At 46.7% G+C, this 15,817-nt stretch overlaps 2 protein-coding genes across 3 annotated transcripts in view; both read right to left on the reverse strand.

The window, feature by feature from the left end:
* Window positions 1–3,147: 3,147 nt before the first annotated feature.
* Window positions 3,148–4,097, reverse strand: LOC123167374 (uncharacterized). Its single transcript, XM_044585218.1, has one exon. It carries the CDS (start codon window positions 4,067–4,069, stop codon window positions 3,479–3,481), a length of 591 nt encoding a protein of 196 aa, XP_044441153.1. The 5' UTR covers window positions 4,070–4,097; the 3' UTR covers window positions 3,148–3,478.
* Window positions 4,098–14,174: 10,077 nt separating this feature from the next.
* Window positions 14,175–15,817, reverse strand: part of LOC123167559 (protein RGF1 INDUCIBLE TRANSCRIPTION FACTOR 1) — a 4,816-nt gene continuing 3,173 nt past the window's right edge. For both annotated transcript variants that reach the window (XM_044585393.1, XM_044585394.1), the window contains exon 5: window positions 14,175–15,030. In XM_044585393.1, coding sequence (XP_044441328.1) covers window positions 14,743–15,030 — 288 coding nt within the window. In that variant the 3' untranslated portion in view covers window positions 14,175–14,742. The remainder of the gene's footprint in view (window positions 15,031–15,817) is intronic.

The following is a 15,817-nucleotide window of genomic DNA, read 5'->3' on the forward strand; positions in this document are numbered from 1 at the left end:
TCTCGTGTTCATCTGAAGTTTTGCATGTCCTGCATAGTCGAATCATACTAGAGGTTTAGAAATCAACAGCCAGTGTGGATGACAATCCCGAAGGCGACAACCATTCCAATTAATCATATCGGGGACTTAAAGTCCAAAGCCAGAGCGGGTCACAACCCAAAAATTCACAAAAATGATCATCATAACCCGGAGCCTCATGACCCGGTATTTCAAAATTTGCACAAAAATAAAAAAACTTAAATAAAACATATAAAAATCCAAAATAAATGCAACAAATCTCAAATCTTGCTAGGCCGTCTTCCAAGATAAGACCAAACAAGTTGGCTCATAGGCCTTGTGCTTTCAAGGCCGCACAGTCGTTGAGTGTATCCTAGCTCACTGTAAGCCGGCTCTCACGTGACACAAGCCGTTGTTTTAACCTTAACAAGTTCAGGGTCTTAAAAAGATTGATTGTTAAGAGTTTAGCAGGTCACCTAGCGGAGTAGCAAGTTGCAAACAGGTAGGATAACTCATAATTTGGCGTCTCATGCCTGGTCAAGAGGGTATGAAAGCTAAACCTGGTGGGTTGGAAGCCTCCAAGTGACCTTATGATCAAACTAATAAAGACTCAGATACACAGAAATGAAACGACAAAGGCCCCGAATATTTCAGGGATGCCGGCTTTATTATATTTGATCATAAAAAGATATATATTCCACGGCCTGTTGGTCTCTTGCTCAGAGGTGTGTGACTTCTTGTGCTCACGTAGATCAGTGAGATAGTATGAGCCATTGTTGAGGTTCTTACTAACCACAAATGTCCTTCCCAAGGTGGAGACAGCTTATGGATGTCAGTTTGATCTTGAATCAGCCGGAGCACTAAGTCGCCCTCTTGAAACGCCTGAGTCTTAACTCTGCGGCTATGATAGCGACGCGGGTCTTGCTGGTATATTGCTGAACGAGCTGCCGCAAGGTCACGCTCTTCATCCAGAGCATCAATTGCGTTCTGTCGAGCCGTCTCATTATCAGTTTCAATATAAGCCGTCACTCTGGGCGAGTCATGACGGATATCACTTGGGACAACCGCCTCTACACCATAGACCATAAAGAAGGGCATATAGTCTGGTTGTCGAGGCTGAGCCACCGTTCCACTCCCCGGCGCCTCTGTAGCCCGGGTCATACCTGGCGGGTTACTTGATCTCACATCAGGCGTGCTAAACAGATTTCGTGCCTCATACTGCAAAGGCAGACGGGTGTGGTATCTCCTTCAAAGCACAGTGTTGAACTCATCCTGATCCAAGCTCAAACGAAAAAGAATTTTCCCTTACCCGCTGTGACTCTGCATCCAGTTGGGCCCGTTCCTCTGTCATCCTGATGTTCTCTGCATTAAGATCCTCCTGGGCTTTGGCCACCTCATCTCGTACCTTTGCAACCTCTGCATTGTGCTGTGCTTGATTCGTCGCAGTAATCTCTATGGCTAACAGAGTTGCCAAAGTGCCCAAGAGTTCTGATAAAACTTGAGCTGGCGGCCGCGCTGAGCTGCCAGCCCCAGCTGTCGCAGCAGCCGTTGATCCAGATGTCATAGCTACCGATGTCGATGAATTGAGAACCGGCGCAGTGCCAACCATGAAGACATCAGCCCTATACAGCAGCTCATAAGGGTCTAGAATACTGTCGCCATCGGAATAGCCCCCAAGCCCTCCGTCCTGAATCTGATAGATTGACTCTGTTTCCCCGGTTGAGGACTCATCACCTGAATAGATGGTCGTCTCTCCACCATATGCAGAATCTTCTGCAAGGTCCGCCCCATGAACAAAGCCAATGAAAACCCACTTCCGGTCGGGTTGAATCCTGGCGGGTTGTGCGCGCTGAGCCGTCTCAACGATGTTGGTGCAGATGTCCGGCTCAGGCTCTGACTCGTCGATCTTGCCGATGAAAACGTGAATCCCGCCGAAGGGGACCCAGTACCCGTACTCGATTGAGTCGGCTTCGGGGCTCCAGCCAGCGTCGTCGATGTAAACCACCGTGCTCTGGCCCCACGGTAGGCGCCAACTGGCGTCGTGGGTTCAAGCCCCACGGTGGGCGCCAACTGTCGTGGTTTTGTTGCCACAACAAATGTCCTAGCAAAAGGACTTAAGCGTGGAGCCATCGCGACGTTAGTTAACTCGAAGGGGTTGAACGGGACAAGAGACACGAGTTTACCCAGGTTCGGCCCCTCACAACGAGGTAAAAGCCTACGTCCTGCTTCTAGTTGTATTGCTTGAGTATCGATTACAAGGGAGCGAATTCGCTTGACCTAACTTTCGATCAATTGTTTTCTTCCCCCTAACTCGCCGCAGGGTCTCGCCTTTACATACACAGGTCGAGACCCCGAGGCTTACAAGAGTCCAAGTCAGATCACACAACGTGACCAACTTGGTTTCTAAGTCACCCTGCCTTACAAGGCAAGTCATCATCGTGGCTCACACCTTCCGGGTCATGGTCATGTCCGCCGGGTCTTGGGCCTTCAACAAGCCCACCTTGTAAGCCGCCGCCAGTCTTCATGTTCATCTTCTTGGACCTATCTGGGCCTTCTTCATATTGAGTCACCAATGGTATAACCCGGCTCCTCCTAGGCGGGTCATACCTCGGGGTTATATACCCAACAGCCTTGGATGACTTCCACGGTCTGAACAGTTGCGGGAGGTTTACTGGTCGGTGTTGGAGATGCCCTTATACCATTGTTTTCCAGTCACATGAAATAATAACCTTCTGTAGAAGTAGATTGTGAGCCAGGCTTGAGCTTCTCGGCACGCAAGGGCCTCAAGGCTTGCCAAGTTGTTAATGTTGGGGAAGACTATAGCTGAGGATCTCAGGAACAATACCCTTATGATTCATACATATTTTGCAGATGCATCTGACTCCCCATTACGCAAGTCCGCCGTCAACGTTTATTTTGGCCACACACGAGGTGGCTGCCATGATATGTGTTGCCGAATAGGTCTGGGAGGTGCGGGAACTGCCGGTCTTGGACGCTTCAACTCATCAAGCTCGGTAATGTACCTTAACATGTTAAGATTGTAGTTTGCTCCTTCAACAAAGGAGAGATAGACTCACCACCACCTTTGACCATTAGCCTAGCACAATTAAGAAAAGTAGATATATGTCCCTCAAAAGAACAGTAGAAGTATGAACAAATCATATATACAGGACCGCATTTAATTTCCTTTTGTTATCAAATACATGTACACTGGCAAATGAACCAGACGACATTCTCATATACTACTCCTACCTTTTTGAATTTTCCTCACCAACATCGTTGTTCCAAGAAATGGTTAATACTCCCTACGTCCCATAATATAAGAACATTTTTCAAGCTAGGTTAATTTGAAAAACGTTCTTATATTATGGGACGGAGGGAGTAAAAAAAAGACGCCAAAAATCCTATAAAAAGTCTTGTAGTAATTTCCTTCCATTTTTATCACTCGGCGTCGCTTGGCGATGTTCTTATGAGCATTTCGTCACTCGGCATCCTCTTCGATGGTGCTGAGCTGCTTGAGCGCCTTCTTCGCCGGCGGAAATGCCGTCACGGCAGCTTTCTTGCCGATTTTCGCCTGATTACCTGAGGCTTTCACAGAGTACTCCCCGAGGGTCCTCTCGTTCAGCTTCGCGTTGACCTGGGCGTCCACGTCGCCACGCCCGCCCTCGGCGTGCACCGGCGTAACGCGCACCTTCCTGATGCCGGCGCCTCGTCCACGCGGCCGCGCTCTCGCCGCCAGCGCCTCGCTGGCCTGCACCGCCATGGCCGCCATGTCGGCGCTCGAGAGGGGCCGCCCGAGCATCGCCGCGGGGAGCACGAAGTATATCTGGCCGGGACGGAGCAGCTCGCCGCCGCCGAGCGCCGGTACGTCCTCGTCGAAGTAGAGCGCGTCGGAATTGCACAGGAAGAACGAGCCGCCTGCATTGCCTGCGGCGAGGACGTCGGAGACGCTGACAGGGGAGGAGGTGGCGAACTCCGTGAGCGAGCCGTCGGCGGCGATGACGCGGGCCGACGACGGCTGCTGCTGAGGCGCGACGCTGCTCCGGTGGTTGCGAGAGAGACCTGATCCCATCCACGGTTTTCTAAATACGGTTGAATGGTTTTGGTGTTTGGTGACGACTGGACGCGGAAAGAGGATGCATATATAGACCACGCGCCGAACGAACGTGGACGACAGTAGGATAGGAGCCTAGGAGGGACATGGTTGAATCTGGAAACGAATTAAATTAAAATGCACATGCATTTAGCTCCCTTGGTTTTCTGTTATTTGTGAGCTTGTGACTCCTTGATTCTCAGTTTCTCATGGTGACGGATGGAGGACTCCTTTGTTTATTTCTTGTCTTGAGCCAAAGCAAATCTTGTTTTCTTGTACTACCAATTGTATGTTGCACATAGTACCATTAGTTAACATTATTCCAAAGTCAGCCAAAAGGCCGTGGCCAGAAAATATATTTTGCATCCAAGCCAACCTGGCGAATCTTGCTATAGTTTATTTCGTAGTCAAACTGTCAAGCCACAAATTCGCCTGGCCTCTCACCCAAAAAAGAAAGCCACCCGCCTCGTCATGTAAAACAGCACCTCGGTAGGGACCGGGCCGCAAAGTCTCCACGGACGAAGCGCGAGGGAGCCAGGAAAGAAGGGGAGTGACGGAAACAAAAACCAGGGCCGGCCGGGGTCGGCGCGTGGGCGCTGACGCGGCGGCGGACCGAACGCATCGCCGCACCTTGTTTTCTTCTGGATATGTACGTACGTACGTATCATACGACCTACTCCCACGTATAGTAGGTAAAATATATGGTATTTTTTGGTGTCTTATAATTACCGTGCGTTTCGCTGGGTCCGCGTGATTGACTCACGGGCCCGCCACGCACGAAACCGCGGGTTCTCTCTCTCTCGCCTCTGCTGCCGCTTTCCGCTTTTGCGGATGGTGTGCGGCGCGCTGTGCGGCCCGAGCGGCGGCACTGCCGGTCCGGTCAGCCGCCACAGCTGGTGCGCGCTCCACTAGTGCGTATCGTATTCGTATCAGCCTGCAGCCTACGCGACGGGTTTTGCTTTCACTTTCCGGCCGGTTTTTCCTGTTTTGCCGCGCGTACGTGCGCCGTCGTAGCTCGCTAGCTAGGCCGCGCTGAGGGTCACAATGCACGTAAAACCGTGTGCCGCGCAAAACGCACGGTGAAAGAGAAGCGGAAAGCACGGGACGTTTGGTTGGGTTGCGTCTCTTCTTCGTGCGCGCGCTATGATCTTCCGTGCCCGTGCGTGCGTCATGCTTTGCAGCTTGCGAGCATATAGGTATGCCCGTAAAATAAGAAGGAAGGAGTACAGTGCGTGCATTGGATCGGGAGATGGCGCGAAATCCTCGTACCACGTGCAGGGAAGGCTTGATGCCTTGATCGATCTTGCGGCGCCAGGACAGAACGAAATTACTACTACTACTACAGCCATCTCAGACATTGGAGTACCTCGTGCTCCTTGTCCCCGATCGATCGTTGACTCCAACAAACATAATCTCAGACAACCTAGCGCGGCTGTAGCGGATCGGTGGGCGAAGGAAGCAGGTTTCTTGGCGTGGTCCTCTCTCTCCTCATGCGCCCGATCCATCATTCCAGGTTTCTTGGGGTGCAGGTGCGACTCGGTCCCGGTGCCTCTCAGCTTCCAAAATATGTCCGTACTCTGCATGTCCGCGCACGCATCACACCCCTCCCACTTTTTCTTCAGTCGTACTACTAGTAGATGTCTCCGCTTCTTTTTCTTTTTCGAACGTCTAGATGTCTCTGGTTGCATGTACGGGCGTCGTCCTACTGGAGGGGGTACACTTCGAACGGTATTTCTCAACTTTTTTTTTCATGGTAATACGTATCTCATTCATATCATAAAGAACAAAGTACAAGTCACGTAAAGACCGACATGACAAAACCGAAAAGATAGCAGAACATCTATGAGCTTGATACCAACGCCTGTCACCTGCCTCCGGCACCACCACAACAGCCACCGAAGAAAAGAATGACGAATCACCTCCTCACCCGAGCTCGACGCGGCTACATCACTGATATGCAGCTTTGCGGACCTTCAAGGTGGCTCACCAAAAATGAAGCCCTTACCGTTGAACGAATCAGACCGGGGCAACATCCCGGACACTCCACCTGCCTGTCGTGAGTCGTAAACAAGGGCCGCGGACCAATGTCGTATCAACGTATTGTATGTACGGCATGGCGCTCCCGGTGTAGTAGAAACTGAAAGTTCGAAAGTTGTGTCTCCTCCAACACCGCCTTGATTGCGGGTTTCATCAGACGGTTTAGTGATAACAGTGGTGAAAGAGATCGATGCAACGGGACTCACGTGAAAGGAGAAAAAAAATACTTCTCCAGAACGGATAGCTCAAAGTGGAGCCCTGTCACGTCTCCTGCTGATGCCAGTGGACGTGACCCGCACTTGACCGCACCGAAGTTTTTCTCCGCCTCCAAAATTGATCAATTCCCCTGCTTCCTTCGCGTCGTTCCTACGCCGATTTTAAAACAAAATTCAAATCAATCCCCAAACCCAAACGCGCTTCTGCAACATGCCGAATTGCTGATGGCAGCAGACCAGCGCCCATCTGGAGTATACTGTAAAGTAATTAGGGCTGATCTCTATCTGATGAAAATGTTATCGCCAGCGCCGCGGCCGGCCGACAGTGACCTCAACGGCTCTGAACTCTCAAGCCTGACGGCTCCTGCTGGGAACCACACCTTTCTTTCAGGAGACACAGCATCGATCCCATCCCATGGACATGGTCGCTGCGTCCCCTTCAAAGTTTCTTTCTTGGATAGGAAGTGTGCGACTTGACGATCGGGGCGGCGAGTTTCCTGGAGGTTGGAACCGCTGGGTTCGTTAGTGGACGGTGGTTAGTTTAGTTGGTTGGTGTACTTCATTGGATAAGTTCTTAGACTAGCCACAATGGGTAGTAACATAGACTAGTAACATGCATCTACAGTGGGGAGTAACATATGTGTAGTAACATGCAACACTCTATTTATTAGGCTATAGACTCATCTTGCCTTGATATGTGTGATATTACTCATATTATTAGTAACTACTCCCTCCGTTTTAAAATAGATGACTCAACTTTGTACTAACTTTAGTATAAAGTTGGGTCATCTATTTTGGCACGAAGGGAGTAGTTATGTTAACACTTTGCTCTCTTTCTTCATTTATTGCTTGCCACATCATCTATTTTATCTTGATATGTGTGATGTTACTACCTATGTTACTCTCATTGTGGTTAGTCTTAGGATTCTACAGCCAAAAGAAAGAAAAGTTATTAGGATCTTATATATTCCCTCCATCCCGTAATGTAAAACGTTATTAGAATCCGACATAACTTGCAAAAATGTCTTATATTGTGGGACCATGAGAGTATTTGCCAACCTAATTACTGTAAGAGCGACTTTACTTCTAGAAAAAAAATTGCGGGAAAAACTTTCAATCTATTCATCTTCAATCATGGTAGTATAACGAACACTAGAAATAATAAAAATTACATCTAGATCCGTAAACCACCTAGCGACGACTACAAGCACTGAAGCGAGCCGAAGGCGCGCCGCTGTCATCGCCCCTCCCTCGCCGGAGCCGGGCAAACCTTGTTGTAGTAGACAGTCGGGAAGTCGTCGTGCTAAGTCCCCATAGAACCAACGCACCAGTATCGCACCCACCGCCGATGAAGAGTGTAGATCGAAGGATCCAACCTGAAGACACAGGAACATGGACGAACGACGAACAGATCCAAGCAATCCACCGAAGACACACCTCCACACGCCCATCGACGATGCTAGACGCGTCACCAGAACGGGGGCTAGGAAGGGAGAACACAAACCCTAGAAATTAACTGAGAGCTTGTGCAGCTTATAAATCGTCTCCAGCATCCAACAACCATACATATACGAACATGTACGCCTCGCCACAAAGAAAAAAAAGGTGTGACCAGGGTCCTCTATATGGCTTCTACCGCGGCATGTTCCCCTCGTCTCTGGATGCCTTGTCGCGTCGACAAGGCGGGGGGAACCCTAGTGTGGGGTGCCTGTGTAGTCTTTGGTCGCCCTAAGTTTAGATAGGGTTAAGTCTAATAGTTATCTAGCTGGCGGTAGTGAGGTGATGGCGCGATAGGGAAAAGGCCTCCCCGTCCTATCCTTGCCAACACTATTGTTTGGCATAGGTGGTGGGCATGTGGAGCTTCAACTATGGCCGGATCATGGACTTCGTTTCTGTGTTTATTTCATGTACATGACCAGCGGTGTCCTACGGAGGGGTTGACATCGCGGCATGATTTTGTTCTCTGGTTTCTTCTCTGTCCAATAAAGCTCATCCAGATGCGGCTTCTTTGGGGAAATTGCGAGCTTTGTGTCCTCCTCTAGTAAGGATTCTCTTCTGTCCCCTCACGGTGTCACGAGAAGAGTTTCTCATGGAGGAGTAAAACATTTCCGTCTATCTAGACAACTCACTTTAGCTTTTGTAATAAATTTGTAAAAATTGGAATGACAAGCCTCCGGGTTGTATTGTCAACAAATTTGTGGGCGGTCTAATTATTCTCTAATAAAGCTAGCCATGATGGTCTTTCCTAAAAAAAACTACTTTAGGTATGAGGGCACTGCTACGCGTCGATCGATGGATCTGCCTCACGAGCCGTCAGATCTGGTGGATTGAGCGGCCAGGTGTCACCTTCTACCATTGCAACACAGGTTGTGTTGAAGAAAATTTCTGCAACAAGAGTCTTGTTACAAAAAAATTTGCAACATAGGTCAAATCGCATTGTTTTTTTGCAACAAAGGTCTTGTTATAGTTTTTTTTTCAACATACGTCTTGTTGCAATATTTTTTACAGCAAAGATCTCGTTGCATTTTTTTGCAACAGAGGTCTTGTTGCAATTCTTTTTGCAACAGAGACATTATTGCAGAAAGCGTGCAGTAAGAAGCGGCCACATCAGATCTAGCGATTGAGTGGCTGCTCCTTAGACTAGCCACAATGGGTAGTAACATAGAGTAGTAACAATGCCCATGTTACTACTCTATGTTACTATCTCTATAGTGGAGAGTAACATATGTGTGGTAACATACAACACTTTATTTATTAGGCTATAGACTCATCTTGCCTTGATATGTGTGATGTTACTCATACTAGTAGTAAGACTAGCCACAATGGATAGTAACATAGAGTAGTAACATGAGCATGTTACTACTCTATGTTACTACCTCTATAGTGGGAAGTAACATATGTGTAGTAACATGCAACACTTCATTTATTATGCTATAGACTCATCTTGCCTTGATATGTGTGATGTTACAGTAACTAGCTAAGTTACTAGAACTACCTCTCTCTTCATTAACTCATTGCCACATAGACAAATTTGCTGAGTTGGACTTGAAGTTACCGCTGAAGTTACTCCCACTGTGGCTAGTCTAACTAGCTATGTTACTACATGTCTCTCTTTCTTCATTTATTGCTTGCCACATCATCTATTTATCTAGATATATGTGATGTTACTACCTATGTTACTCCTATTGTGGGTAGTCTTATCCATTCGTCACATAGAAAGAAAAGATCGAAGAGGAAAAGTAGGACACGCATCCCACGGACATGACGGCGGATATTCGCATGTGATTCGTCGGCTAAAGCCAACCTTTTTCCTTATAATTTTTATTATATTTATCTTATTTTATCTACTACCTTTTAAATTAGGATTAATAAGAATGTTAATATTTTCAAAACAAAAAGAAACCTTACAATAGCCAATTTTCATATATTGGCGCTTTTGCGGCTCAATAATTCAAATGCCCCCGTGGCTGTGAGGACATACATCTCTATGTTTGGATTTATTTAATTACTGGGGAGGTAAATATTATCATTCATCACATTGAACTTCTCACCCAAATGTTTGGGTCAGGCGGTCTATCTATTGTGCTCTGTTTTACTTGAGCGGTGAAGCTTCTTCAGCTTGTAGCACTAATGTCCTTTATCTTTTTAAAATGTAAATAAAATCTCTATTAATCATAGTACACCCCAGAGCATTTGGTGGCGTTGTGGTTCGTCGGGCACGTTTGCCACTCCGTGACCACCGCGAAGACGGCTACCAAGCGCCGCTGCCTCCTTGACGGTGAGCTCGCCAAGATCGGCGAGGAGTAGTCGCTTGATGACTACTCCACCAATGCCGATCGTTTTGGTCGGTGCGTTGGGCCGACTTTTCTGTCCACGCTGATCCAAACGAACAGCGACACACGAAATGAGTCGCCCCATTAGAGTTGCTCTAAAGTTACTATATCCATCTAAAGCTCACTGGCTAGTCGATCACGTGCTTGTCGCGGACTCTCGAGTTTAGTCTTGCGGGAGCAACGCACAACTCTTCTTTATTTTTTCTTCCTCTTTTCCCACTTACAATTTTTTTTAGAACATTTCCCACTTACAGGTGGGCCCATTCTTAGAGACCACGCAAAGTTAACAGGGAGATAACGACTAGGGACGGAAATGTATGTAAATGTACTTTAAACACAAGTTGTTGGACTAGTTTATGTCATTTTTCAATTTTATGTATGAATTTGTACGCACCGTGCAAGTTTATGTACTAAAAGTGTTATTAACTCGAAAAAAAGCGGTTACACCCCCTCACCCAATCTCCATAATTCCCTTCCCTTCTATCTCTTCTAATCCCTGCCACTTACATTCATTTTGTTAATCTCTTGTGGGGATCATTAAGATCCAAGTTTCTACACAAAAATTGACAACTTGGTGGATGCAAATTATGTACAGCTAAAGCAATCTATCTCTCGGTGCGTCCGCTTTTTGTCCGCGGGCGACCCATTCCCGGCCCATTTTTGAGCCGGATTTGCGTCCGCGCGGACACGCGACGGACGCGCGCACGCTCGCCTTGTCCTCTCCCCGGGCCCGCTGGTCTGGTGGCGGCAACCTTGTTCGGTGGCGAGCTGGTCGGCAGCGGTGTGCGTTGGGGTTTCCGGTGGCGAAGCACTGAATTGGGAGCGGCGGAGCACCGATACCGGTGGAAGTCCGATGACGACAATGCAGAGGAGGGTGGACAGAGAAGAGAAAAGTGTTGCTCAAGCAAGGAGAGGGGAGGCAGATATGACCGAATTGGCGCGAACACCATCGGTCAGTCCTACTTGGCGGGCATGCCCAGGCCCGTCCGGGACTCCCCATATCTGCCCCATATATGGCCTGATATGGAGAGTGTCGGTCAGTCCGGGTGTTTAGGCCGGATATGAGTAGCACGGTTGGGTGGCCTTTTTTGATACGGACAGTGCCCAGGCAGCCCGTCCGGACGTTTAGGGCAAATATGAAGGGTCTGATTATAGATGCTCTTACTAAAGAATACATCCTAATTTATAGTGCCTAAAAAAACCAGCTGATGAACCAATAGAGGGGCAGTACGTCTGTAAAAATCTGAACCGGGAGTCACGCCGATTTGGTTTCAAAAATTATATGAAGAAAGAACAAGAACAATTCTATCAATTATATAAGAAGGAGACTATGACAAATTAAATAGCATGTAACAGTTTGTGCACTGGCTAGCCTCTCTATGTCAATGTTGTGCGGTTTTTGGTTCGAATACGTCGGCTTCACTTGTCAAGTAAACAGAGATAACAGCCCGGGACGAAAATGTATGTGAATGTACCTCAAACGCAAGTTATTGTACTATTTTGTGACATTTTTCAACTTTATGTATGAATTTGTACCCGCCGTACAAGTTCATGTACTAAAAATGTAATTAACTCTTTTTTTTCCTAGGGCTAAACCATCTTTATTACTCAAAAAAATGTAAGGTTTCTAGGAATCACAAAAACCCAAACACTCGGTGGATTGAATTCCCTAGAACCAGGCCTGAGGAGGTCCAATGCCAAGCCCAGCAACCCCTCCTCAAAGAAAAGTTCATGAAATTTGAAAAAAAATCATCAATTTGAAAAAAAAATCATTAACATTTGGAAAAAGCTCATAAAATTTGAAAAAATTTCATCAAAATTGAAAAACAATCATCGATTTAAAAAAATATCGTTCATTTGAAAACAAAAGTTCATCAAATTTGAAAAGTCTGTGCATTTTCGAAAAAGTGAAAATAAATAGAAAAAGAAAAATACAAAAAGAGTAAAGATAAGAAAATGAAAATAAAAGGAGGAAAAACGAACAAAGACCAGTCCAGGGAAAAAAAGTAAACGAAAAAAAGAAACACGACTGGGAAGTATCCCAAAACCGGAAATAGCTCCCTCCCGCTGAACCTAGATGGTCTGGCCCATTTTTTAACTCTTCAGGCGCCAGTTAACAAAATGCACGTTAACTTTTTTTTTGGAGGAAAAATGCACGTTAACTGTGGCAACCCAATACGCCGCTCACTGCAGCAAAATGCCGCTGCTTTGCGCAGCCGAACAGCGATCAAACCGCAGATGGGCCAGCCCAAGTAGGTAGGATACATTTTTTGTTTGTTTTCTTTGCGCTTTTTCATGAGTTTTTTTTCCATTCCCTCTTTTCACACGTTTCTTTTTCTTTTTTCCAAAAATGATTTTTTATAATTTTAAAATATATATAAATTTTCAAATTTTCAAACATTGTTCCGGATTTGAAAGATTATTCGTATTTCCAATAAAATGGTCGTATTTTTTAAACAATGTTCACAACTTTTTTAAAATATCTTTCTTTTCAAAAAATGCTCACAAATAAAAAAATCCCGTGTTTTCAAATTTTGTGTGGAGTTTAAAAAAATGTTCCAGTTTTTAAAAATTCCTCACAGATCCATTTTCCCTTTATCAATCTTTTTTTGGAATTTTAAAATGTTTTTGTTTCCAAATTTTGTTCAAAATTTCAAAAACACATTATTTTTTTAAAATCACATATTAAAAAATGTTTGGTATTTCCAATTTTTTAAAAATATTCACGTTTCAAAATTATTTTACTTCTCAAAAACACATGTTTGATTTTTTTTGAATGTGGCTAGCGTTCGGGAGGACCTTTGATCACAGGCGGGCTACTTTTTGGGAATTTTTACTGCTGGTACAACTAGCTACTAGGCCGGCCCAGTCCAGGGAGCCCCATGTGTGGCGTAGCTCGCCTAGGTTGGTATAAGAAAGTTCTTAGAGCAACTCTAGCATATGTGTTATATCGCCGCCAACCTGTATATTTTTGGCGGTTTTACGGTTTTTGCCTTTTCGGGTCCGAACAGGTGCGGTATGATTCTTCCGGGCCGTAAAAAATATACGAGCGGCCCGCAAATTGCCCCCTCCATCGCTGTATCTATGAGGTGGGGCGTTTTCGGGTTCTTGTCTCGGATATTCTCCGGCCCCCTCCGCCGCAATTCGCCCTCCTTCGATGTCTCTCTTCATTTCTCCGGCGAGTGATTCGACACGTTTTTCACCCTTTCTCGAAGATCCACGGCCGGAGGTTTACGTGGGCATGCGGCCGCGACGGATCACCGTTGCACAAGCGCGCCCGACACGACGCGAAGGCCGACAGTTCCAGTCATGCATGCATCGAATCATGGCAATTGAAGCAGGCGCGCGAGCGCGACCGCCTGTCCCGCAGCGGCAGCCGGGACGGGTGGGCCCGCTTCGAAGAGCTCGATGTAGCTCTCTACCTACACAGCAAGAGGTGTCGGGAAGTGGATCATGAGCTCCTCGACGCCCAGCGCACGGTGACGGCCAGAGAAGAAGGCACCGACGAGCGTCCTGCCGCCGCCAAGGAAGAGCATGCCTACGCCCATGCTCTCCGGAGGTCGGCGAAGTAGTTCTACCTCGGCGTCCAGCCTTGAGCCGCTAATCCCTGGGCTTAAATTAGTTTGAACTATGTCCTTATGCTATGAAATTCATGATAAACTCCAGTGGTGAACTTTGTAGCGTGAAACTCATTTTAAATTTTCTGCCGTGTCTTGCCCAATACCACAAATGTGTTTTAGAGCATACCGCAAACGAAATTTACGGTACACATTTTTAGCAGATCTGCTAGAGTTGCTCTTACAACTTTAGAAGAAGCAACAATTGCCGTCATAGTACCAGCACTGGAATGACTATCTGATGGTTCAAAACCTTCAGAAATGAACGCCTTGCAGTACATAATCAGGAGAAAGCGCCAGCGCATAATTCATATATTGCGAAACAGACATTACTGAAACGTATATGTAGCTCTGCAATAGTCGCAGCGGCAGCAACACATGCTCGAGGCAAAGTCCTTATCTTTCTTCTGCCAATACCAATATAACTGTATATACAAATTATTATGTTCCTGTAAGTTATCTGACCTTGAATTAACTACACACCGCAACGCTAATAAACACATTGGGTGGGGTAGACAGCCAAATTAACCACTACAAACCGAGACATATACATGATGATTATCACTTTTCACATATCCATCTCGACCCTACCCAAGCTAAAACCCTAGCTATGTTTCTATTAGCTGTGTTTCTTACCACCCCTTCTTCGTTCTTCACCTTATTTTCTGCATGAGACAGGGCACCGTACCATGCCCCATGCCCTTATGCGGTTTGACAACCTTTGCCAATATATCATATTTACACACACTCCACCTACATTATTGTGTGTATGTATATGTATATATATACAAGTATATATACCATGCATGCTATATAGCTAATACCTAGCTAGTGATCTTACTAACTGGATCACTTCACTACTCAGTCCCAAGTCCCAACCGACACACATTGCATTGCAATACTAGTAGTAGCATTGTCACTTTTGGTGCAGAGTGGTTTCCACCGGAAGTCTAACCGTAGAACGGGGCGCGGTGGGGGATGCCCTTCCTCCTGGACGGCCGGCACCGGCTGATCGGTGGCGTGGTCGGCGTCATCGGACGGGTGTTGGACTTGCTGCCCTCATCATCAGACCACCGGACACCCCGGTCGAACCGCCCGAGCTCGAACCCGGCCCTCCGGAGCTGCTTCCTCGGGCTGAACGAGTCGTCGTCGGAGCCGTACCCTTCTCCGCCGGAGTCCTGGCTACGCTTCGGCCGGATGGCGAATGTCAGGGTCGGGTCCCACTGCATCCCCCCGAGCTGAAAAAACACACAAACGCCAGGAACAAAGCACGCGTCAATGAACGAAGTGACTACAAGTAAAATCACGGCACCTATCAATGTAGTCCGAATGCACACGACACTGTTATGAATTTTCCATGGCCACAAGGGTAGCTTTCAAAGGAAACGGGGAAGTGAGCTGACGAAGACTTCTGAAAAAACTTGATGATGTGCTAGCCATTGTTATCCACCTGTCGTCGTTGCACTTAGTGAAACCCCCGGGTACATACATCACCCCCTTGTCTCATTGACACCGACTAGTTTTTCTAAATTTATTATAGAGCTTGCACAAGTACTTACCCCCACCTGCCCCTAGTAACACTCTTCAATTTGGACCAAGGCAACTGAAAATTCTTAGCAATCGCACTCGCACCGCACAAAATGAGATGAACATTAACTAGTCATCCTCTCCATTGAAGACATGTGTGAAGATGATGTGATGAATTTTTCTACACATTCAAAAGGTGAAGCAAATGAACGCAACTTCCTAGCTAGCTAGTACAAGAAAAATGTAGCAACTTCCAGAAAAAAGATGGTGTTATGACTCAGATAGGCATGAACGGTATCTAACCAAAAGAGGTATCAATCTCTTCTCCTTCTCCCTAGTAATGGAAAACTTGCAAACCAAGAACACCTAAATTTGCATCATTCACCATGCATACCCATGGCTAAATATATCCAAACCAGACCAGACAAACACATGACAGGCACATGATTCGGTAGAGCATCGCCTCGGAGAAGTCAACTTTATCTGGATAACGCGCAC

The sequence above is a fragment of the Triticum aestivum genome, chromosome 7D (assembly GCF_018294505.1).
Source record: "Triticum aestivum cultivar Chinese Spring chromosome 7D, IWGSC CS RefSeq v2.1, whole genome shotgun sequence".
Lineage (NCBI taxonomy): Eukaryota > Viridiplantae > Streptophyta > Magnoliopsida > Poales > Poaceae > Triticum > Triticum aestivum.